At 43.5% G+C, this 26334-nt stretch overlaps 1 protein-coding gene across 6 annotated transcripts in view; it reads right to left on the bottom strand.

The window, feature by feature from the left end:
- atp11c (ATPase phospholipid transporting 11C) overlaps positions 1–26334 on the bottom strand; it is a 152951-nt gene that overhangs the window by 79050 nt on the left and 47567 nt on the right. For all 6 annotated transcript variants that reach the window (XM_072505946.1, XM_072505951.1, XM_072505950.1 and 3 more), the window contains exons 8-13: positions 14478–14528; positions 13801–13865; positions 13488–13569; positions 11702–11852; positions 9889–10086; positions 9142–9315 (exon numbers count right to left, since the gene is read on the bottom strand). In XM_072505946.1, coding sequence (XP_072362047.1) covers positions 9142–9315; positions 9889–10086; positions 11702–11852; positions 13488–13569; positions 13801–13865; positions 14478–14528 — 721 coding nt within the window. The remainder of the gene's footprint in view (positions 1–9141; positions 9316–9888; positions 10087–11701; positions 11853–13487; positions 13570–13800; positions 13866–14477; positions 14529–26334) is intronic.

The following is a 26334-nucleotide window of genomic DNA, read 5'->3' as shown; positions in this document are numbered from 1 at the left end:
CATCATGGGCCAGGCTCAGCCTGATACAATTCAAGGTAGTTCACTGGGCACACAGGACGGTGGCCCGGATGAGCAAGTTTTGTTGGGATAGCAAACCATGTCCATATGTTTTGGGCATGCCTAAAGCTTAGGGGATACTGGCAGGGATTTGCGGATGTCATGTCCACGGTACTAAAAATGAGGGTGGCGCCGAGTCCAGAGGTGGCGATTTTTGGAGTGTCGGAAAATCCGGGAGTCCAGGGGGCAAGAGAGGCTGAGTTTTGGCCTTTGCCTCCTTGGTAGCCCGGAGACGGATATTATTAGCGTGGAGGGACTCGAAGCCCCCAAAATCGGGGGTTTGGGTTAGTGACATGGCTGGGTTTCTCAGACTTGGGGGGGGGTTAGGGGGCAGTTCAGTTATTGTGTGTTTAGAGTAGGCGGGAACAATGGGTGATGGATGGAAGTGTTACGCACTGAACTATGTGTAATTTGTATTTGTATTGTTTATTATAAAATCATAATTGCCTTGGTAAAATGTTTTTTAAAAAAAAAGAATCCACCACTGCCTAAAAAATATTCAATGACTCTGGGCGGGATTCTCCGGTCTCTGACGACGAAATCACATTCAGTGATCGGCCGGAGAATTCCCATTTGCGACGGAATCGGGGGTGCCGCTGTTTTTACGATGCTCCGCCCCCTCCAAAACGGTGTGCTCACAGTGTATGCCGCACATCGTCGGGACTGCCTCAGGATGTCACCCGAGGCCCTCCCCCGATGGGCCGAGTTCCCGACGGCGTGGAAAACTTATCCTTTTTTTTTCAGGAACACAGCATGATGCTGTAGACTGAGTACAGCGCCACCACAGTCGTGTGGGAGCTGTTCCGCGGGTAGGTGAGCATTGGCGGGGGCTTGGGGGCACTAGTGAGGGGAGGTCCGGGGGTGGCGAGCCTGGTCAAAGAGGGGCAGTTTTTGGCAGGCCGGGACCATGCACGGCTGGCGCCATGTTGCACGGCGCGGCCGTTGCCGTACGCATACGTAGCCACGGACCCGCCAATTCTCCGGTCGTATCCGCAGCTAAAGCCGGGGGCTCTACGCTGCATGTCTGCTAGCCCCCCACCAGACGGCAGATCGGTGCAGCTTTTGGGCCGTTACTTGGGGTGTAAAATGGCACTGCTTCCTCACTAGCGTCAACACTTTGTCTTCAAATCAGAGAATGCCTCCCATGAAAGGAAAGTATTCTATCCAAATCGACCCCGTCAGGACCTCTCAGAATCCTAAGGTCTCTTACACTTCTAAACTCCAGTGGATGCAAGCCTGGTCTGTGCAACCTTTGGAGATGGCCAATCCGCCCAATACAAGTAGTGGTCTAGTAAACTGCTTCAAATGCATTTTAAATAGAACATAGAACATACAATGCAGAAGGAGGCCATTCGGCCCATCGAGTCTGCACCGACCCATTTAAGCCCTCTCTTCCACCCTATCCCCGTAACCCAATAACCCCTCCTAACTTTTTGGACACGAAGGGCAATTTAGCATGGCCAATCCACCTAACCTGCACATCTTTGGACTGTGGGAGGAAACCGGAGCACCCGGAAACTCACGCAGACACGGAGAGAACGTGCAGACTCCGCACAGACAGTGACCCAGCGAGGAATTGAACCTGGGACCCTGGCGCTGTGAAGCCACAGTGCTAACCACTTGTGCTACCGTGCTGCCCACTAAATGAAGAAACCAACACCGCACACACCAAAACCTTGTATAATTGAAGCATAACCTCCCTATTTTTGTATTCAATTCTCCTCGCAATAAGTGATAAAATTCCATTGGCTTTCCTAATTACTTGCGGTACGTGCATGCCAGCCGTTAGCAATTCACACACTGGCTCACCTAGATCACTGCACCGCAGAGCTCTGCAATCTCACCATTTAGAGGAGACCCCACCCTGTAAACTAGTAAAAGACCCATTTATGTCTGCTGTTTCCTGTTAGCTAGTCGATCTTCTACCCATGCCAATGTTACCCTCTACAACATGAGCTTTAATTTTCCGCAATAACCTTTTATGTGGCATCTTGTCGAATGCCTTCTGGAAATCTAAGTACTGTACATCCACCAGTTTCCCTTTATCCACAGCACCTGTTACTTCAAGGAGATTGATGGAGTTGTGGATAGTAAGGAGGGCTGTTGTCGGCTGCAAAGAGACATAGGATACAGAGCTGGGCTGAGAAGTGGCAGATGGAGTTTAACCCTGAAAAGTGTGAGGTTGCCCATTTTGGAAGGACAAATATGAATGCGGAATACAGGGTTAACGGTAGAGTTCTTGGCAATGTGGAGGAGCAGAGAGATCTTGGGGTCTATGTTCATACATCTCTGAAAGTTGCCACTCAAGTGGATAGAGCTGTGCAGAAGGCCTATGGTGTGCTCGCGTTCATTAACAGAGGGATTGAATTTAAGAGCCGTGAGGTGATGATGCAGCTGTACAAAACTTTGGTAAGGCCACATTTGGAGTACTGTGTATAGTTCTGGTCGCCTCATTTTAGGAAGGATCTGGAAGCTTTGGAAAAGGTGCAAAGGAGATTTACCAGGATGTCGCCTGGAATGGAGAGTAGGTCTTACGAGGAAAGGTTGAGGGTGCTAGGCCTTTTCTCATTAGAACGGAGAAGGATGAGGGGCGACTTGATAGAGGTTTATAAGATGATCAGGGGAATAGATAGAGTAGACAGTCAGAGACATTTTCCCCGGGTGGAACAAACCATTACAAGGGGACATAAATTTAAGGTGAAAGGTGGAAGATATAGGAGGGATGTCAGAGGTAGGTTCTTTACCCAGAGAATAGTGGGGGCATGGAATGCACTGCCTGTGGAAGTAGTTGAGTGGGAAACATTAGGGACCTTCAAGCAGCTATTGGATAGGTACATGGGTTACGGTAAAATGATATAGTGTAGATTTATTTGTTCTTATGGGCAGCACGGTAGCATTGTGGATAGCACAGCTGCTTCGCGGCTCCAGGGTCCCTGTTTCGGTTCCGGCTTGGGTCACTGTCTGTGCGGAGTCTCCGCATCCTCCCCGTGTCTGCGTGGGTTTCCTCCGGGTGCTCCAGTTTCCTCCCACAGTCCAAAGATGTGCAGGGTAGGTGGATTGGCCATGATAAATTGCCCTTAGTGTCCAAAATTGCCCTTGGTGTTGGGTGGCGGTGTTGAGTTTGGGTAGGGTGCTCTTTCCAAGAGCCGGTGCAGACTCAAAGGGCTGAATGGCCTCCTTCTGCACTGTAAATTCAATGATAATCTATGATTAATCTAGGACAAAGGTTCGGCACAACATCGTGGGCCGAAGGGCCTGTTCTGTGCTGTATTTTCTATGTTCTATGAAGTTCAATAACTTGGTCAAACAGGATTTCCTTTTCACAAAACCGCATTGACACTGCGCGAGTACCCTGAATTTTTCCAAGTGGCTTACTATAACATCTTTAATAATAACTTCTAACATTTTCCATGTATCAGAAGTCAAATGGCCTATAGTTTCCGCCTTTCTGTCTCCCTCCCTTTCTGAATAAAGGAGGACATGTTTTATTTTTTAATGTTCCCCAAATCTAGTGAATGTTGAAAATTAAAACCAACAACATCAACTACCTCACTAGCCACTTATTTCAAGACCCTAGGATGAAGTCCACTGGGACCCAGAATTTGTCAGCCCACAGCTCCAATGAATTCCCAGTTCAACTTCCCTGGTGTCCCCCCTCCCTTCCATTTCCCGATTTACAGCTATTTCTGGGATGTTACTTGTAAACCCTTTATAGTGAAGACCAATGCAAAATACCAATTCAATTCATCTTGCAATGTCCTTATCTTTATATGACCAACCCTCACTTTGTTAACCTTTTAAAAAATACCCTTGGAAACTTTTCCCATCTCATTCTAGCCAGCTTTCCCTCATACTCTAGTTTTTCTTTACTTTTCAATCTTTTGGTCATTCATTGCTTTAAATATATTTTGTCCCATCTTCCGATCAGTCACACGCCTTTGTGCAATTATAAGCTTAATACCGCCTTGAACCGTTTTAGTTAACCACAGATGGTGGATCCTCCCTTGAAATGTTTCTTTCTTGTTGGAATGTATCTATTGCAAATTCTAGAATCATAGAATTTACAGTGCAGAAGGAGGCCATTCAGCCCATTGAGTCTGCACCGGCTCTTGGAAAGAGCACCCTACTTAAGCCAACATCTTCACCCTAGCCCCATAACCCAGTAACACTACATAACCTTTTTGGACACTAAGGGGCAATTTAGCATGGCCAATCCTTCTAAGCTGCACATCTTTGGACTGTGGGAGGAAACCCACTCAGAGACGGGGAGAAAGTGCAAACTCCACACAGTCACCCAAGGTTGGAATTAAACGCGGGTCCCTGGAGCTGTGAGGCACCAGTGCTAACCACTGTGCTGCTTCGCCCCTTAAATATCTGCCACTGGATCTCTACTGACCAATCCCTTAATCTAATTTGACAGTTCAATTCAGCTAGCTGTGCTTTCTTGCCCTCATAACTGCCCTTATTTAAGTTTAAAATACTAGTCTTGGACCCACTCTTCCCTCCCTCAAACCCGATTGCAAAATCCAATCACATGATGATTGCTGCCATAAAGGAGTGCCTTCACTATAAGGTTATCAATTATGGGCTGGTTTAGCTCAATTGGGCTAGACAGCTGGTTTGTGATGCAGAACAAGGTTAGCAGCGCGGGTTCAATTCCCGTACCAGTTGAGAATTCCGAATTCTCCCTCTGTGTACCCGAACAGGCGGCGGAATGTGGCGACTAGGGGCTTTTCACAGTAACTTCATTGCAGTGTTAATGTAAGCCTAATTGTGACAATATTGTTACTTATTTAATTTTATTATCTCATCTCACTGCATGATACCAGGTTTAGTTCTGGTTGGTGGCAGAACAGGTCGTTCTAAGAAACTAAACTGAAAATATTATGGATTCCTTATCTAGGCTACCTTTGCTCACCCGATTTTTCCAGTCGAAATGTAGATTAAAAACTCCCCATGATTATCTCCGTACCTTTCTGACAAGCTCCCTTTAAATCCTGTCCTACCACAAGGTTACTGTTACACGGCCCTACACCACTCCACAAGTGACTTTTTACCTTTACCATTTCTCATCTCTACCCAAACCTGTTTCTACATCATGGTTTCCTGAACTTGGGTCACCCCTCTCTATTGTGCTAATGGCATCATTACTTAACAAAGCCACCACTCCACCTTTTCCTTGCTTCCTGTCCTTCCTGAATGTCACGCACTCTTTACTGTTCAGGTCCCAGTCAATGTCATTCTACCGCCATGTCTTTGGAATGGCCATCTGATCATATTTATATTTGTGCTCTGTTCATAAGTTTTGGTTTGAACAGTACATGCATTCAGAGAAGGAGCCTTTAGTTTTGTGCTATTATTTTTGTAACCTCCAGGCTTAATAGCTGATTTACTCTTCGATTTGCACTCCCTGTACTCTCGGTCCCTTCTCATCTTTGGCGGTTTATCATTTCCCACGTTAATACCTTTTTCTCTTGCGTTGACTCTACTCTATGATTCCCCACACCTTCCCAAACTTGATGTATTGCCCCCACCATTTAGTTTAAAACTCCTTCTACTTCCCAATTTTTATAATAAAATTGAAAATGTTGACTAAAAATATATTTTTTAAAAACGTCCATAGTTATGTGGATCACGAGGACGTTAGTCCCAGCATGGCCCAGGTATAGACTGACCTAATAGTACAGCCCTCACTTTCCCCAGTACAGGAGCTAGTGTTTCATGAACGGAAACCCATTTCTCCCACATCTGCCTTTGAGCCATCTCCCTAATGTTATGTACCCATGGCCAATGTGCACATGGCTCAGGTAATAATCCAGAAATTACCACCTTTGAAGTTGTTTATTTAGTGCCGAGTTCCTCATATGCAAAACAAGGAAAGTGGTTCCGTAAGGCGAGTATGTCATTGGTACCCAATAGGAATCCTCCCCCTCCCACTGCAAATTCCCAGTGAGCAGATACCCCAATCCCTGGTATCGAACAGGCAACACAGCCTTCTGGATTTGCTCTTTGCTGCAAAAAGGTGTGTCAATTCCCCTCACTATATTGTCGCCTATTACTGCTACATTCATTTTTGCTCTCCCCCTCCCCCCACTTGAATGGCTTCCTGTACCACGGTGCCATGTTCAGTTTGCCCATCTACCCTGAACCCCCGACTCTCATCTAAACAAACCGAGAACACCTCAAACTTATTGGACAATTGCAAAGGTCGTGGATCCTGCCCCCCGAGATCCCTAACTTTCTCACTCGCAGTCACACACTCCTATCCCTGGCCAAAGCAGAAGACCCCACTCCAAGGGGTGTCACTGGCTTATGAAACAAAGCACCCAGGTAAATTTCCCCTTCCCTAATGTGGTGCTCAGCCTCCAACTCAAAGACTCTCAGAGCTGCAAACACATACTGCAGATGCACCCATTTGCTGCAGCCTTGACACAGCCATCCTTAATGCATTTTAATTAATAACCAAATCACATTATTCACTTATTTTTATTTTGTATATATTTTATTCAATTTACCAGCAGTTCATATGCCATTTAAAACTTAGACCTGGAATGGACTTAAAAAATATTTTTTTAAAACAGCATTTGTTGCATGATCCAACATACTCGGCAATATCCAACCAACTATTAAATCTCAAAACATGATGTCTGAATTATTCAAAGACAAAATGTGAATGGAGACCACCCTCAAATCAATTGGCTTTCTTCCTTAAAACAAGGCACATCTTTACATTACTAACACACATACTCTCTAGACATACAAGGCAATGTCATCTTCCACACTTTAGGGAGGCAGTTGGGATCAGTTAACACAACAAAAACCTGGAATTGAAACTGCGTGCTTCCTGATCTCCAGGATTTGATTATTCTCATTGCCTCATATTAAACATAAGTGCTACCTGGAACTCTTTCAATTGTTGGATGTTTAAAAGTTAGGTGTCTCAGAACACTTAATTCTTTGTACTCTCAAACCAGAGGATTATATATAATATATATTATATTTACGTGGCTGGTAGGTCAGCTGCTACTCTCAAATAAAAGAGCCAACTTAAACAAAGGGCAGTGCAAAACCGATCTGGCAACATACCACTTTGACGGGAAATAAATGTATTTGAACAAAGATTTATTCGCCATGGCTGCATGAGACCCAATGGTCAAGCCCAGGGCGATGACCTGCTGTGGTCCCTTTAAAAACCACTTGCGGACCAGATAACTCCAAATTGTAACTGGGGGTCAGGCATCTCAGGCCACTGATATTTCCTAGATGGTTTCAAACAAGAGTTAAACCATCAATACCTCTGCTTTTTTGCAAATGGTGCACTTCCAGCTCTCTGCCATACTGGAAGCTGAAGCAGCTGTTCAGCACCCAAAAAAAAGTGAACAAGTAGCTTTCAAAAATCTGGAAGGCTTTGAAAGGTTAAATACTGATAAATCATTTATACTGATAAAAATAGTTAACAAGGGATAGAGACATGATAAGAACAAAGTGGTGCACTATGAAAATTATCTTTCTCCTCTTAGCCACCTCGCTGCAGAGGACAAACATTTCTTTATCACAAGCAGATACTGAGACAATAAAAGCTCAGTAGAATTGGACCGGTGTCTAAAAACACAATGAAGGAATACATAGAGAATGGGCAGAGAAATGGAATTAGGTACAGTAGGTAGCTCCAGTTGCCAAGCTTTCAGTAGCATAGGTACAATGCATCAAATTACCCCAATGGTGTCCCTTCTAAGATATCATAATCATTTTAAATTTCTGTGCAAATACATTACATTTAACTTGCCTAATCTTAATTGCGCAGGCTTGAAATCATGGTTAACAAGGGAAATATGTCTAGGTACATAGCACCTTTAACATAACAAAAAGTCCCAAAGTGTTTCAGGGAAGCATTTAGTATGACACAATCACAAATAATAATAATAATCATTAGTGTCACAAGTAGGCTTACATTAACACTGAAATGAAGTTACTGCGAAAATCCCCTATGGCGGTATTATGCAGAATTCAATCTGGGCCACAGGGCTCCAAGCTCACCAGTTGGAGAACCAGTGGGATCCCTTCATTGCTTCTCCGTGAGGCCCGACACTATTCAAGTCCAATCAGGAACCCAACGTGGACAGCAGGGGCCTGCCAGTTCATTAAGGCTCTCGTCAGACGAAAGTGCCCACTTCGAATAGCTGCCGGCTAATCAGAGGCCAGCAGCCTCCCATTACAGGCTGCAGTGGCTCCTGCCAGTGATGCACTGAAGCCTTCATAAAGAACAGGATGTAAGGGGAGGCAGGTGGCTTTCAGCAAACCTTCTTTCTCCCCTCCCCAGCCTCTCATCACAGGAGGCCACTGGCAAACACAACATCGTTGTGCGAGTCCTATTAAATCCCTGAGTCAAGATTAAACCTCAGTGGACTCAGGAATAATTCATACATACGGCTCATTGAGGCGAAGTGCCACCAGAAGGCAGGATTTCCTCCAGGTTCTTACCAGCCCTCGCTAACTGCAGGACACTTTCCCACTGCTGGAAATTGGACATGCAGCCTCTATCATTTTCCTGGCCTCCCACCCATCCCTCCCACTAATGTGCCTGCCCCAGTAGCCTCCTTTAGGTTCTGCCCATTAGATCAAATACCCAAAAGATAAATCGAAGAAATTAGGATTTAGGAAAGACTTAAAAGGTGGAAATGAAATGAAATGAAAAATGAAATGAAAATCGCTTATTGTCACAAGTAGGCTTCAAATGAAGTTACTGTGAAAAGCCCCTAGTCGCCACATTCCGGCGCCTGTTCGGGGAGGCTGGTACGGGAATTGAACCGTGCTGCTGGCCTGCCTTGGTCTGCTTTAAAAGCCAGCTATTTAGCCCTGTGCTAAACCAGCCCTATCCAAGAAATCCAAGAAGAAAGGAAGGTAGAAAGGTGTGGAAAGGCCTAGGTAACTGACGTCATGACCACCAATACTGAAGGAATGAAATTTGGGGATGTACATGAGGCTATAATTCGAGGAGCACAGACACCATGAATTGTGGTCAAGAAGAGATTACAAACGAGAATTATATTCAAAATAAGGAAACTGCAGCTTAGATTTTGTTACCTTTCCAGCCATCCCACAGACTCTACTACGGGGACCATCATTTGAAGAGATTCCATCCACAACACACAAATCAATGCCTACGTTTTTATACTTGAATCCATCTATGCAACATTCAATAAATTCCATGTTGTTCTCGGTCAGGGTTCCAGTTTTATCCGTGAAAACATATTGGATCTGCAAGCAGGAGAGCAGGGAATTAGAAGGGAATAAAAACACATAAAATCTCTGCCGGTCAATACACAAGACCGAAAGCATAACGTAAAATGTGACTATGGATATGATTAACAACTGGAAATCAAAACAAAAACAAAAAATCAGTAAATGAAATGAAAAAATGAAATGAAAATCGCTTATTGTCACAAGTAGGCTTCAAATGAAGTTACTGTGAAAAGTCCCTAATCGCTACGTTCCGGCGCCCGTTCGGGGAGGCCGGTACGGGAATTGAACCGTGCTGCTGGCCTGCCTTGGTCTGCTTTAAAAGCCAGCAATTTAGCCCTGTGCTAAACCAGCCCCTAAATGATAGCAATATATGATAAGAAATATTTGTGAAATATTAAATTAATCTGCAAAGTAGGTTTTGCACAAAGGAAACGTAAACTGAATTGTGAAAAAGTTTTCATCTTATTCTGCTGAAATTACACAGTAGTTCTGAAGGATAATTATTCACTCATATGGAATACAAAATGGCAATTTCACAATGAAAGAGGTTCTTATGCTGTCACAACAATTATGTATTCTGATACGGACCTGTCCCAGCTCCTCATTGAGATCAGATGTGTTTACCAGTGCTCCTTCACCCAAATGGGCATCATACATGTCCTTGTCCCAGGTAATGAAGTAAGAACCCAAAAATTTCTGCATCTCCACAGTAACATACATAGAGACAGGAATAATGAAGTTGAAGAGCACCATGTAGGACAGGAAGTCAGTGAACATCTTCAAAAGCTGTAAAAAGTAGTTTTTTAGCCATGCGTCCAGAAAAAATTGGTCAGCTTCTTATTTTACTCTCTCCCAGCTACATTTTACAGTTCTATCGTTCGTCTTAATAACAAAGAAAATAAAAACTAACCATACAGTTATGGATTTGATCAACTAACAGAATGTGACAGCTCCCCAACCAGTTACTTACAACTTCAAAAGAAGCACAAGGCTTCGATTTCACAGTCATCAGCGAAGCAATGGCATTCGCTGCTGACCTCGAAGAAAGCAGCCCAATCTAGTCACAGATTTCCCCTTTCTCAACTGCAGTTTGAATCTGCCGCCAATCCAAGGGAATCTCTAGGCATCCAGCAACAGTGAGAGCAGCAATCACATCAAAATATTCTCAATTTAAACAAGTTAAAAAAATAAAATGCACAGAATCTCTTTAAATTTTATAAATTTAAACAGCGAAATAAATAATTGGGGCATATACATAGGATTTACGTAGAATATCATTTACAATCTTTTTCAAAAAAAGTATGCGATAATTTTTTAAATCACAAATTTGTCAATTAAGCAGCGGCTATGAATTGTATATGCTGTTACAAATTCCATAAATATCCCATTCAGCACGGTGTAACTTTTAAGGCATTTTACAATGAGACAAACAAACTGTCACAGTGCAAACGCATGTATTATTGGCAGGGGGTGCAGCTCAGCAGCGTACCCTCGGGGTGGGGTGACATCCCCCAACCCTGATAGAAAAGTGTTGAGTCAACTGGCCCCAGTCACAACTCACTGCAGCGGCTTAACCAGGGCAGAGTGGGACTTGCCCCCTTCACTGGTGAAGAAACTCTGACCATAGAGAACTGCTGGTCAATCAGATTGGCTAACAGCTCCATCAGTCACAGCAGCATGAAGAGGGATGCTGTGGACACTGCAACGAGGAAGGTGGTGACCCAATAGATCCCCGGAACTAGGTGCGTCGGGGGTCTTGGGCAGTGAGGGTTTGGGTGGATTTAAGAAAGCAGGCAGGTAGGAAGAAAGGGCAGGTTCTATTTTGGGCATCTTCCCCACATTCCACAAAGGGCAGCCACCAATGTTAGAACTACCCTTCCTTCCTGCTGTTTGGAAAGAAAAATCAGGCTGCCCACTCCTGTCCGACCACCCACACCAACCATTTTATGAGACAGGCCGTGTATTAGGGCCAACGGGCTTAGTAACAAGCCTATTGAACCCTTGATAATCTATTTAAATATGACAGACGGGCTGCCAGTGGGCATCACTCCTATTTTCTGTAACAGAGGATGAGAGCAGGCTGAATCCAAGTTTAAACAATTTTAATCAATAAAGGCAAGGTATTTTGCAGTGATACTTTACACTTTCAAGTGTTCAGTTTGATAGATTTCAGTTAATGCTGAAATAAAATGACCTGGGACATTTGAGCAATGTTGTTGAGTATATTAGCATTTGTCTTAGTAGAACAATGGTGAACTCAATATAAACTTAACCCAGCTAGCACCGAAAGACAGTGGTTTCCCCGCAAGTGACAGGGTGCAATTCTCAGTACAATTATTTTCCAGCTGTTGTGACGCAAATCTTCGATTCAAGCAAAAATGAGTTTCATTTACTCCAGTACCTTGTTGGCATTTTTTTCTTTGCCAGTTTTTGCACTATACCAGGGCTCGTCATTACCAGGATCACTTTGCCAGACGTACTTCAATGTGGTGCCTACCAATGATTTACTAACCAATATGCACAGATACACTATTAAAAAAACATTAATAGACCTGCAAGGGAATAAGAAGAAAAATTTCAAATTGTGTTTGTGGTTATACGTGATAGTGAAACTGCAAGAAATTTTCATTCTCAAAAAAATAGGCTTTAATCATTGTGACACGCATATTTGAGAATACAATGAAGGAACCATTACCATGCCTAATGCTGTCAATTCTGCCTCGGTAATTTCTGCTGTCCTTTTCTCAATTGTTCTAATTCATCCTTTTAATTTTCTGCCTTCCCGGATTCTGGTCTATTTCTCTGGCAACCCTTGGTCTCTACTGTAACAGCTCTCCTGTCTTATCTTAAAGCATTACCGAGGTCCTTTGCTCCACTATTTCTCTGCCCAGAGCCTTTTGCCTCATCGTCACTTTTTCCTATATTTCATTCTATGTAGTTCACAATCTGTAACATCCTGTGGTAGCAAAGATAACTTGTTAAGTCAATTCTCCTTAAACTGTAAAATAACTGTCTTGCATTAAAAGTTTGTTGCCTATTATTAGACAAAAACAATTCAACTATTATTGCGCAAGATTTTTCAAATTGGCAGCATATATCTACACTTGCAATACTACACATACAATTTTGTGAATTTCTAATACTGCTGCAGTAAACTCCAATAGTACGAACTAGACAAACATTTTATTCACCCCAAAGGGCATTTACACGGACTGTAGTTGGTGGCGTAAAGCAGGTGATTTTGATATTCTACACCAATTACATGGACATTACAGTGAGCCGTGTATCATTTTAGGTCAAACATATACAAGGAACTGCCTTCTGATTGCTATGTACTATTCCCCCCCCCTCTCAGATAATGAATCAGTACTCTTCCATGTTGAACACCACGTAGAGAAGTGCCAAGGGTGTAGAATATAGGGTGTGGGGGGTTTGGGAGAGAGATAGAGGGAGAGAGGGAGAGAGGGAGAGAGAGAGAGAGAGAGAGAGAGAGAGAGAGAGAGAGAGAGAGAGGAGGTGACACTTCAAAGTCCATCCTCAAGAGGAATACCAAAGATCTAACCAGTCAAGACCTAAAGGAGATAGTAATGACAATGTATTGCTGCCATTCCTTCACGGTTCTTGGGTAAAAATCCTGGAAATTAGGGCTGGGCCATTCAGGAGAGATGTTAGGAAGAACATCTTCACTCTTAATGGTGGTAGAGGTTTGGAACTCTCTCCCACAAACAGCGATTGATGCCAAATCAGTTGTTAATTTTAAATCCGAGATAGATTTTTGATAAGCTAAAATATTATAGGGATTTGGAGTTAGGATATAGTTCAACCATGATCTAATTGAATGGCTGAATGGCCTACTCCTGTTCCTATATAACTTCCTCCCGAACAGAATGGTGTGTACCTACACCACATGGACCACAGCGATTCAAGGCAGCAGCTCACCACCACCTTCTCGAGGGTAATTCGGGATGGATAATAAATGCTGGTGTAGCCAGAAACGCCCACATCCCTTAATAATAATCTCTACCGAAATAATAATCTCTACCGACCCCTCCACTGTCCTCAAGTTCAGAATATGACAACGTAATCTTTAAAATATATTGCCAGCATGACACTACAATGAAACAAAATTGAAAAATCTAACGTGCATAAGTTAGAACAAAATGCATAATTTAAAAGAATGTAATTACTTCTCAACCACTGAGCGTTTCTGTGACTTTCCTTGGTAGTTCAAGGCCATTTTGGTTTCCATTCCAGTATATATAGAAACACCTGAAATTCACGTAAAACAGTCAAAAATTAATGTCTATTGTTCAGTGCACACGCATGTATAAAACATATGAAAAATTATTTTACTTCATTTTGAAGACAATATAGTCCTCGCCTGCAGAAGCCAAAACTGCATCATAATAACAAACATGTAATTTTTAAATTACAAATAACAGATCTTCCCACCCTCCCACAGATATAATTACTACCATAATAACTGGTACAGAAGCTTACCATATATTTTGTCAGTGTTCTTTAAGGTGGCTCCTCTTAATAGCAGGTTTTCAGGGCCCAAAGATCTAACGTAATAAGCAAATCTCAGTTTGGAAAAAGAGAAAATCAACACAATAAAATAATAAATATTCCATGGTATAAAACAGTCAGGAACCCATTTAAGAACATGTGCATACAATTCTGCAAGTGCGTGCCTTTGAACAACTCAATTACTCATGTCTGCAGATGAGCTTTCAAAACACTTCTCCAGTACTTACAAAGCCACATGAAGTGAAGCAAAAATCAATTCAAGCTGCTGCGTAAACTTCGAGTCCCTGAAGCAGGTGGAGTTTCACTGGATGTTTGTTTGTCAGTATGTATGATGCAACATTATTTTAGCAATTGTTGTGCAATCCCTAACCAGACATTTTTTAAACAAAAACACAGCACTGACACACAATGAAATTCAAAGTTTCAATATTAATATTGAATTATGAATAAATTACAAATGGGAATTACATGTCCAGATTAAGATTACAAGTGAATTACAAATAAAATTGGCTAACCTCTGCCCACATACCGTGACCCACCTCAGAAGATAATGCAAGCTTGAGTTTATAAACCAGGAAGCATTGATAAAATGTACAGTAACAGATTAGACGTGTACATTTAATTCTATTGCATGTTGAAACACGCACCTTGCAGTCGGTTCTTGTTTATCACAGAAAACGTTAACTCGTCCAACAAACCTGCAATCATCGAATTTCATATTAGTGCTCATGATTTTTTTTAAATTTCCAACATTTGCATCAAAAAAGTAAAATACATCTCTAGCCTCACAAGAAAGTTGCCAAATCACCATTGTGGCTTTTTATAAAATGTAAAAACAAGTGATCACAGCTCAAATTCCAAAGATTTATATTGGTTGGTTCTACAGCACAGCAAGATAATGAGAACCCTGTTGGGGACAAATGCCTCTTTGCTAATAGTTGGCCCCCTAAATACCCAGACAGAAGACGTATACACTTAACACCATAAATGCTACTCATAAATGCCAATGTTAAATGAGCATTATCCCAGGGCAAGGCAGTGAGGCCACTACCAGCCCCAATCCATATACATATTTGTGGCGGTTATGAACTGTGCCTATTCCTTACCAAAATAAACTTCTATCTTTCACTGTGTCTGACTTTCTGGCTTTGTACTTTAAGTTTTATTTCCATTTACCCATCATCCAGACAATGCATTTTTTGATGTCTATGGTTACTTGGCTAAGTTCTCAACATTCTGTCAAGAGCAGAATGATTGTAGGTTCAAGTTTTGCTCCAGGACTTGAGGGTGTTCATTTGGCTGCCACTTTCGTGCCGTGCCGGGGAAGTGTTACTCACTGTATTTCAATGAGGTGTGCACCCAAGATCCTATGGCACAAAAAAAGATGCATCTCCCCCAACCAAAATCCCATTGTGGGGAGAGCGTGCCACTGGGTTTAGCAATCTGAAGACTAAGGCCAGGGCTTCGGGACGTAGGTTCAAATCCCACCACAAATTTAAATTCAGTTAATAAAACCTCGAATGAAAGCTAACGTTAAGGGTGTGGCTGGCGGTGAATGCCAAGGTGCTCAAATCCCAGATGGGAAAACATGAAATAACTGCCCTCATGTTAGCCATGGGGCAAACATAGAAACACAATATAAATACATAAACACAGGCATCGATTGGGTGAAGCATACGTAGTGCAGTACTACTCGGTAGAGAAGATGTGTGAAGAGATGAGACCAGTCCATAAGAGGGTCTTTTAGGAGTCTGGTAACAGTGGGGAATAAGCAGTTTTTGAATCTGTTAGTGCATGTTCTCAGACTTCTGTATCTCCTGCCCAATGGAAGAATTCGGAAGTGAGTAAGCCAGGTGGGAGGGGTCTTTGATTATGCTGCCCACTTTCCCATGACAAACGGGGGGGGGGGGGGGGGGGGGTGTAGACAGAGTCAATGGATGGGAGGCGGGTTTGTGAGATGGACTGGGTGGTGTTCACGATTCTCTGTAGTTTTTTCCGGTCTTGGGCTGAGCAGTTGTCATACCAGGCGGTGAAGCAGCCAGATAGGATGCTTTCTATGGTGCAGCTGTAAACGTTTGCCATCCCTAATTGCCCTCAATGTGACATTTGTAACTATGTTCAAAAGTGGAGGTGTGGAGCTATCAAGGTATAACCCTCTTATCGATAGCAGGGAAAATTCCTGACACACACTCTGGAATCGCCTACTTCTTGCGGCTGAGGAAATTCCCCTAAAGTCACTGTGCAACTTTAAACCTTTCTAAGGAACCTCTGATATGGCGCGGGATTCTCCGATTGCCGAAATCGTGTTCAGCGATCGGCCGGAGAATCCCGGTTTACGGCGGAATCAGGGATGGTGCGTTCTTGCGATGCTCCGCCCCCTCAAAAACGGCATACTCTGAGTATGCCGCACGCCGTATGGACGGCCTGAGGACGTCACCCGAGGCCCTCCCCTGATGGACCGAGTCCCCGACGGCGTGGGGCGCGTGTGCTCACACCTTTCGGAACCTCGCGCGAAGAGTCGTTCCGCGGGCAGGGGGGCTTAGCGGGGCTGACCGAGGCTGGCTACAGAAGGGCAGTTTTTGGCAGGCCGGGTCCGTGCGTGACCAGCTCCATGTTGCACAGCATGGCCACCACAGGTCGTGGGCGCAGCTGCTAGCCCCCCCACCTGACGGAGGATCGGTGCGGGGGTGGCGCCGATTCACCGGTTGTAAGACCAGACCGATCCTGCGGCAATGTCTGATCCAGCCCACGGTCTCTGTTGTCAGACAAATCAAAGAAAAATGTTGAGAATAACATGAAGTCTTCACTACATTGATCTACCTGACCAAAGCAATGACTCAGAATATTGTACGGTTCTGTGGATTGTGCTCCAGAGCTTTGGATGTCAAAGAAACTTCATCTCAATCTGCAACTGTCTGGAGTGGATATGACTGCAACTGTCTGGAGTGGGAGGTCTACAGCAACCCTCTTGGGTAAAGAATTCCAGATTCCCTCAGCAGAAACTCCTCATCTCATTCTTAAATGGATGACTCCTTACTCTGAAATTATGTCCTCTGGTCTCAGACTCTCCCACAAGTGGAAACATCCTCTCAGCAATGACCCTGTCGATTGAGACACATTGAATCTGTAGCCACCAAAAATGGCTGATTCCCTATTAATTTGGCCAAAACCCGATTTAAAATGGCTAACCGAGAAGGCTGATGGGAAAAGCAGCCAACAGGACACAAACGGACAGCTGCAGACAGAATAGTGTATTCGGCTCTGGCAAGTCGGCCCAGATCGATACTCAAGACTATTAGCAGCACATCAACCCAGACATCTGCAGTTTAATCGGCTATCTCCGGGAACAATTGCTACATATTAGCAATTGAATGCCGGGCCAGACCTGTCGGCGCCTGCAGTGGCCGAAACAAAGACAGGTGAACGACCACCCCCCGATCGAGGAATTGCCCCATTATTGGAGCATATCGAACCCAGTGAATGGGAACAAGTCCAATCACTTGGGACTCAGGGTCAAGGGCCGCCCCGAGAGGCGGGAAGCCCCTGGGCCCTATAAAGTGAGGGGCCAAGTTCAGATCTCTCTCTCTCTCCCTTCTTCTCCTGCTCGCGACCTTCGCAAGAACATCGACCAGAAACTGTAAGTTTGACTCCAGCGATCGCTACCCGATAAAGACTCCTAGCCATCGATCCGTATCAGCCTTTTGAATCCCGCGGGCCAGATCCGATTCGATAAGCCATTCGTTTCCCTGACCTGGTGGGCCCTTCCTAAAGTTAAGTATTGGCCAGTAGTGGTAGGTTTCGATATAGATAGTAGGATTATTGTGTAAGCATTAATTGTTGTATATAATAAATGACCGTTGATTTCAATCTTACTAAGCGGTGTGCTGACTTATTAATCATAACTCGAGCTTGAACCACGTGGCGGTATCAGAAAGATACCCGGCGACTCGTGAGCAAAGGTGACATAATCAGAGGTAATAAAACTAAGGCTAAAAAGAGCAACAAATCCTATGTCTCAATGAGGTCACCTCTCATTCTTCTAAACTCGAATGACAACAGTCTGCTCAACCTCTCTTCAATCGAAAATTCCTCCATACCCAGGATTAACCTAGTGAACCGTCTCTGGACTTCCTCCAATGCTAGTATATCTTTGCTTAGATAAGGCAACTAAAACTTTCACAGTATTCCAGGTGTGGTCTAACTAGTGCCTTGTGTAGTTTTAGCAGGACTTTCCCATTTCTATACTCCATTCCATTTGTCCTAATACCTGCTGAACTTGGATGCTAGCTTTATGTGGTTTTGCACATTGAAACCCAAATCGGTCTCCTGCAGTTTTCTGCAGCCTTTCTCCATTTAAATAACATTCAGCTCCTTTATTCTTCCGACCAAAGTGCACAACTTCAGTTTCCTACATAATATTCCATCTGCCAGGATTTTGTCCACTCACTTAACCTACGTCCCTCTGTAGACTTGGTCATCCTCACAAATCGCCTTCCTGCTTATTTTTATATCATCCGCAAACTTGCAATAGTACATTCACTTCTCTCATCCAAGTCACTAAAATATATCGTAAATAAGTATGGCGCCAGCACTGATCTCTGTGGCTTTCCACGAGTTAGAGGTTGCCATCCTGAAAATGCCCCTCTTATCACAACTGTCTTCTTTCAGTTGGGCAATCATCTATTCATGCTAACATACTACACCCAACACCATGGGCTCCGCCCTTAAGCAGCCTTTTGTGCGGTACCTTAAGAGCTTTTTGGAAATTCAAGCACATTATATTTACTGGTGGTGAATTACACTTGCAAGGCCTGTACATGGTGAAGAGGTTTGGGTGTGTCAGAAAGCCACAATATATCAACCATCCAGTTAAGCTTCTGGTCAGTGATTTCTTCGTTCCAAAATGTTTTGAACTTAAGTGTGTAGGTGCATGAACAATTAATGCTGTGCTGCAGCAGATTATAGTCCATTACACCCTGATTCAAGCAAAATCTAATTAATTGCACCTAATAATTGGAGGATTCTTTTGGGTTTTTGTACAAATGTTAATTTGCTCTTACACAGTGGGAGAATTTAATCATGCCTTCGCATTGCATTTATTGTTTTTGAAAAATCATTTTGATTCCATTACATGATAAAATTGTGATCCACTGAAATTGCATTATTTTAATTGATATTGACTAGTGATAATTGACCAAAATTCACTAGACTCTGGGGTGGTCCCGGCGGATTGGAAATTAGCAAACGTGACACCACTGTTTAAAAAAGGAGGTAGGCAGAAAGTGGGTAATTATAGGCCAGTGAGCTTAACTTCGGTAGTAGGGAAGATGCTGGAATCTATCATCAAGGAAGAAATAGCAAGGCATCTGGATGGAAATTGTCCCATTGGACAGACGCAGCATGGGTTCATAAAGGGCAGGTCGTGCCTAACTAATTTAGTGGAATTTTTTGAGGACATTAACAGTGCGGTAGATAACGGGGAGCCAATGGATGTGGTATATCTGGATTTCCAGAAAGCCTTTGACAAGGTGCCACACAGAAGGTTGTTGCATAAGATAAAGATGCATGGCATTAAGGGGAAAGTAGTAGCATGGATAGAGGATTGGTTAATTAATAGAAAGCAAAGAGTGGGGATTAATGGGTGTTTCTCTGGCTGGCAATCAGTAGCTAGTGGTGTCCCTCAGGGATCAGTGTTGGGCCCACAACTGTTCACAATTTACATAGATGATTTGGAGTTGGGGACCAAGGGCAATGTGTCCAAGTTTGCAGACGACACTAAGATAAGTGGTAAAGCAAAAAGTATGCAGAGGGATTTGGATAGGCTAAGTGAATGGGCTAGGGCCTGGCAGATGGAATACAATGTTGACAAATGTGAGGTTATCCATTATGGGAAGAATAACGGCAAAAGGGATTATTATTTAAATGATAAAATATTAAAACATGCTGCTGTGCAGAGAGACCTGGGTGTGCTCGTGCATGAGTCGCAGAAAGTTGGTTTTCAGGTGCAACAGGTGATTAAGAAGGCAAATGGAATTTTGTCCTTCATTGCTAGAGGGATGGAGTTTAAGACTAGGGAGGTTATGCTGCAATTGTATAAGGTGTTAGTGAGGCCACACCTGGAGTATTGTGTTCAGTTTTGGTCTCCTTACTTGAGAAAGGATGTACTGGCACTGGAGGGTGTGCAGAGGAGATTCACTAGGTTAATCCCAGAGCTGAAGGGGTTGGATTACGAGGAGAGGTTGAGTAGACTGGGACTGTACTCGTTGGAATTTAGAAGGATGAGGGGGGATCTTATAGAAACATATAAGATTATGAAGGGAATCGATAGGATAGATGCGGGCAGGTTGTTTCCACTGGCGGGTGAAAGCAGAACTAGGGGGCATAGCCTCAAAATAAGGGGAAGTAGATTTAGGACTGAGTTTCGGAGGAACTTCTTCACCCAAAGGGTTGTGAATCTATGGAATTCCTTGCCCAGTGAAGCAGTAGAGGCTCCTTCATTAAATGTTTTTAAGATAAAGATAGATAGTTTTTTGAAGAATAAAGGGATTAAGGGTTATGGTGTTCGGGCCGGAAAGTGGAGCTGAGTCCACAAAAGATCAGCCATGATCTCATTGAATGGCGGAGCAGGCTCGAGGGGCTAGATGGCCTACTCCTGCTCCTAGTTCTTATGTTCTTATATTCCCTCAGAAAACAAAATCTAAAAGCAAAGGTCACTAACAATGCAGAAAGGTGAACATGGTACAAATTGAATAAAATGCAATTCTGAATGGTAGAGAGCTACTCACAACAGCACCACAATGGACAGGATACTAAACAGAATTGCAAATACATTTTCAAAGAGTAAAAGCAAGATGTCAGATTATAAAAAGAAACCGTACATGTGTATTTCAATCCTGTGTATTCACAGAATCAGAACCTGAATAAAAATGTCAGTCAAGGCTGTTTCCCCCAGTGAAATTCAACTGAATTACTGCTGCCCATAGAATTCTCACCGGTAGAATTGCTGTACAGCGGAGTGATAGCTGACTCATTCTACAGCAATGCAATCAGAACCATAACTCTCAGTTAACTGGGTTCAGGTTCAGCCCGCAGCATTGTAAACCAACAGCATCCTGGAACAGCTGGTGTAGTGCAGCCCGTAGGGACAATCTTAGATTCAAACCAAAATTCTTCAGAGACCCATTGCGCTCCAGCGAACAAGGAAGTTGGCTAATTAATGGACTGATGCTGGTTTCCGCTGATAAGCCTATAACTCACTCATACTGTTCAAATATTCTGTAGCTTTTCGTAGTTTGTTCAATGCATTTCCTAAATCTATCATAGAATCTACAGTGCAGAAGGAGGACATTCGGCCTATCAAGTCTGCATCAGCCCTCAGAAAGGGCACCCTACTTAAGCCCATGCCTCCACCTTATCCCGTAACCCCACTTACCGTTTTTTTGGACACTAAGGGCAATTTAGCATGGCCAATCCACCTAACCTGCACATTTTTGGACTGTGGGAGGAAACCGGAGCACCCGGAGGAAACACACGCAGATACGGCGAGAACGTGCAGACTCCAGACAGTGACCCAAGCTGGGAATCAAACCTGGGACCCTAGAACTGTGAAGCAACAGTGTTAACCACTGTGGTACCATGCCGCCTATGACTCTAATCAATTTTAAACACCCAAAGAAAAATTAAGGATGATAAATCAGAAATCATGCATCCAAAAGTGGTCACGTTAGAGTGAGGTGACAATGGAAGGGGAAAGAATATACTGAGAATGGACAGAGATTACATTTGCAGTCATCCACAAGAGATAAAGGTTTCTCAAAGTTACACTGAACTTCCAATCCAACTATCATGCATCCCAAAAGGACAGGGTGTGACTGTTCTCACCATCAAGAAATAGTACTGCAAGCTTGGGGAATCCAGAATAAAAAGACAAAGCTAAAAGAGCGAATCAAATGACAGAGTTGGCAAATGGGCCAAATTGTTCCATGTTTCCTTCTACATTCTTGCGAATATGGGAGGGCATGGAAATAGTTGGCCATTCAGCTCCTTAACCCTGTTCTGTTATACAAAATGTTCATGGAAGGTTTATGTTAGCATCCTTCTTTCATCTATGAGGGATGGACACCGCAACAATCCATTTGTGTGTGTGTGTGGTGGGGGGGGGGGCCTTCATTTCATGGAACTTGCTGATGATTGCGGATGCCACTCCTCGAGAGGCAAGTTGCTTAACACATAAAGTTGCCACACGACATAGTAGGTGGTTTTCGAGTTCGATGCCTGTTGTCAAGCTGCTGTCACCATTTGCCGTTATGACAGTACACACCAGTCAGAGTCACCATTTCCGTTTCACCAGCAAGCGACTCCCAGGTGTGGTGGCTGATGTTTAGAGCTTTCATGCCATTCTTGCAAGCATCCTTAATTCAGAGCCTTGGGTATTCCAATGCCTCTCCAGCTACCTCACCATACAGATACCTCACCATACAGAAGGTTCTTGGGTATGTGACGGTCTACCATTTTTTGCATGTGCCCAATCCGCCAAAGCCTTCTGTTTGATTAGTGCCAACAGGACTGTCGCATTAATGTTGTCCTGCCAGAATATACCCATATGCTGCAAGTAGCAAAGATAGAAATTGAGCTTCTTTTCCTGGTATCTACAAGTTGCCAATCTTTCACAACCATACAGCAAGGTGTTGAAAACACAAGCCTTAAAAAGCATCAGCCTGGTCCTATGGTTCAGCGTGGATTTATCCCATGCATGCTTTGAGAGTGGGACAAATATGGTAGTTGGGGGTGTGCGGAGCGATAAGCTTGATGCCCTGGCTTAGATGTTCTGTAGACCTTCTGTTCTAGCACTGTGCAGAAAGCAGGACGACCAGGTTCTGCCTTCATCGATTTTATGCTGTTTCGGTCATTAAGATGTGCAAATAATTTGGATGACTGTATTACTGACACACGTAGGCAATTAGGCAAGTTAAATGGTCTTGGACTATTGTTGAATGTAGCCTCCACCTCCATAACAGTTACTTACATTACTTCAGTGGTTACAGTTCAGCAATACATGATGCAGTAGTCTCAGATGCAGTGAAAGGTTTCTTGATGGGAAGTGGAGTATAAAAGTGTTGTTGTAATCGTATAGGGTGTTGGCGAGACCACATCTGGAGTATTGTGTCCAGTTTTGGTCTCCTTATTTGAGGAAGGATGTGGTGGCATTGCAGTTCAGAGGAGGGTCACCAGATTGATTCCGGGGATGAAAGGGTTGACGTATGAGGAGAGGTTAAACAGTTTGGGCTTATACTCGCTGGAGTTTTGAAGCATGAGAGGGGATCTGATTAAAGTGTATAAAATACTAAAAGGGATTGATAAAGTAAACGTAGACCAAATGTTCCCTCTTGTGGGACAACCTTTGGACTGTGGGAGGAAACCTACGGAGACACAGGGAGAAAGTACAACTCCAGATAGACAGTAACCAGAGGCTGGAATCGAACCCGGGTCCCTGGCGCTGGGAGACAGCAGTACTACAAACTGTGCTGCCTGAAAGCAGATCTTTCTACTACATGCTTTATTCGCATGATACAGTGCTTCTCATCAGCCACTGCGAGTCTAAAAAATTCTATTAAAAGCAGGAATTAGCAACGTGTGCGTCTGTTTTCAGCATGTCACAAACTTTGTGTCTTGGCTGGCAATTCCATCACCCTCCTCGTCAATATTCGCAACTTTGGTAACCTAGCTGACAAGAATTTAGTTTCTGTTCTGCATCATGAAGACCGACTACTTCCACCTCCATAACATCATCTGTCTCTACCCCTGCCAAAATCCTCAATCATGCTTTCAGACCCATAAGAACGCAAGAACTAGGAGCAGGAGTAGGCCATCTGGCCCTTCGAGCCTGCTCCGCCATTCATTGAGATCATGGCTGATCTTTTGTGGACTCAGTTCCACTTTCCCGCCCGAACACCATAACTTCTTTATTCCTCAAAAAACTATCTATCTTTATCTTGAAAACATTCAATGAAGGAGCCTCAACTGCTTCACTGGCCATGGAATTCCATAGATTCACAACACTTTGGGTGAAGACGTTCCTCCTGAGCTCAGTCCTAAATCTACTCCCCCTTATTTTGAGGCTATGGGCCCTAGTTCTGCTTTCACCCGCCAGTGGAAACAACCTCCCCACATCGATCCTATCTATTCCCTTCATAATTTTATGTTTCTATAAGATCCCCGCATCCTTCTAAATTCCAACAAGTACAATCCCAGTCTACTCAACCGTTCCTCGTAATTCAACCCCCTCAACGTTTCATAGAATTTACTCTGGGATTAACCCCCTCTGTACACCCTCCAGCGCCAGTACATCCTTTCTCAGGTAAGGAGACCAAAACTGAACACACACTCCTGGTGTGGCCTAACTAACACCTTATACAGTTGTAGCAGAACCTTCCTAGTCTTAAACTCCATCCCTCTAGCAATGAAGGACAAAACTACATTCGCCTTTTTAATCACCTGCTGCGCCTGTAAACCAACTTTTTGCGACTCATGCACTAGGGACACCCAGGTCTCGCTGCACAGCAGCATGTTTTAATATTTTATCATTTAGTTAATAATCCCTCTGCAGACTTCCAGTATCCTCTGCATTTTGTTCTTTACTACTCATCTTAGTGTCGTCTGCAAACTTAGATACATTGCACTTAGTCCCCAGCTCCAAATCATAAATTGTGAACAATTGTGGTCCCAACACTGATCCCTGAGGGACACCTCCAGCTACAGATTGCCAACCAGAGAAACACCCATTAATCCCCACTCTTTGCTTTCTATTAATTAACCAGCTCTCTATCCATGCTACAACTTTACCCTTAATGTCATGCAATTTATCTTATGCAGCAACCTCTTGTGTGGCACTTTGTCAAAAGCTTTCTGGAAATCCAGATATACCACATTCATTGGCTCCCCGTTACCAGGTAATGTCCTCAAAAAATTCCACTAAATTAGTTAGGCACGACCTGCCCTTCATGAACCCATGCTGCGTCTGTCCAATGGGACAATTTACATCCTATTTCTTCCTTGATGATAGATTCCAGCATCTTCCCTACTACCGAAGTTAAGCTAACGAGCCTATAATTACCCCCTTTCTGCCTACCTCCTTTTTTCAACAGTGGTGTCACATTTTCTATTTTCCAATCCGCCGGGTCCACCCCAGAGTCTAGTGAATTTTGGTAAATTATCACGAATGCATTTGCAATTTCCCTAGCCATCTCTTTTATATCCTGGGATGCATTCCATCAGGGCCAGGAGACTTGTCTACCTTTAGCCCCATTAGGTTGCCCATCACTACCTCCTTAGTGGTAACAATCGTCTCAAGGCCCTAACCTGTCATAGCCTCATTTCCATCAGTCACTGGCATGTTATTTGTGTCTTCCACTGTGAAGACTGACCCCAAAAAACAGTTCAGTTCCTCAGCCATTTCCTCATCTCCCATTATTAAATCTCCCATCTCATCTTCTGAAGGACCAATATTTACCGTAGCCTCTCTTTTCCGTTATACATATTCGTAAAAACTTTTACTATCTGTTTTTATATTGAGCAAGTTTACTCTCATAATCTATCTTACTCTTCTTTATAGCTTTTTTAGTAGCTTTGTGTTGTCCACTAAAGATTTCCCAATCCTCTAGTCTCCCAGTAATCTTTGCCATTTTGTATGCTTTTTCCTTCAATTTGATACTCTCCCTTATTTCCTTCAGTATCTACGGTCGCTTTTCCCTCTTTCTACAGTCCTTCCTTTTTGTTGGTAGAAAATTTTGCTGAGTACTGTGAAAAATCGCTTGTAAGGTTCTCCACTGTTCTTCAACTGTTTCACCATAAAGTCATTGTTCCCAGTCTACTTTAGCCAGCTCCTCTCTCATCCCATTGAAATCTCCATTGTTTAAGCACAAAACACTAGTGTTTGATTTTACCTTCTCACCCTCCATCTGTATTTTTAATTCCACCATATTGTGATCACTCCTTCCGAGAGGATCCCGAACTGAGATCATTAATCAATACTGTCTCATTACACAGGACCAGATCTAGGACCGCTTGTTCCCTCGTAGGTTCCATTACATACTGTTCTAGGAAACTATCGTGGATACATTCTATAAACTCTTCCTCAAGGCTGCCTTGACCGACCTGGTTAAACCAATCGACTACTGTTTTACTCCGAGCCAGCCTCAAACGCCAAAAAATTATTAAAACTTTGCTTCTCATTTCTTAAACTGCACCATACCCCAATCGCGCCGAACCCATGTGCTCAATACATTAGTCATCTAGAACAAAGCCTCAACTGAAAATTTGCATCCTTATTCGAATCCCTCCATAGTCTCATCCCTCACATCTCTGTAACCTCCTTCAGCCTTACAACCATCTGAGAATCTGTTTTCCTTCAACTCTGGCCTTTTACACACCCTACACTTTTGACATTGGCAGCTATGCTTTCAGCCATCAGACACTAAGCTTCTGAACCTTTGTTCTTGAAACCTC

The sequence above is a fragment of the Scyliorhinus torazame genome, chromosome 5, assembly GCF_047496885.1.
Source record: "Scyliorhinus torazame isolate Kashiwa2021f chromosome 5, sScyTor2.1, whole genome shotgun sequence".
In the NCBI taxonomy this organism is placed as follows: Eukaryota; Metazoa; Chordata; class Chondrichthyes; order Carcharhiniformes; family Scyliorhinidae; genus Scyliorhinus; species Scyliorhinus torazame.
This window is presented reverse-complemented; position numbering and strand designations above follow the sequence as displayed.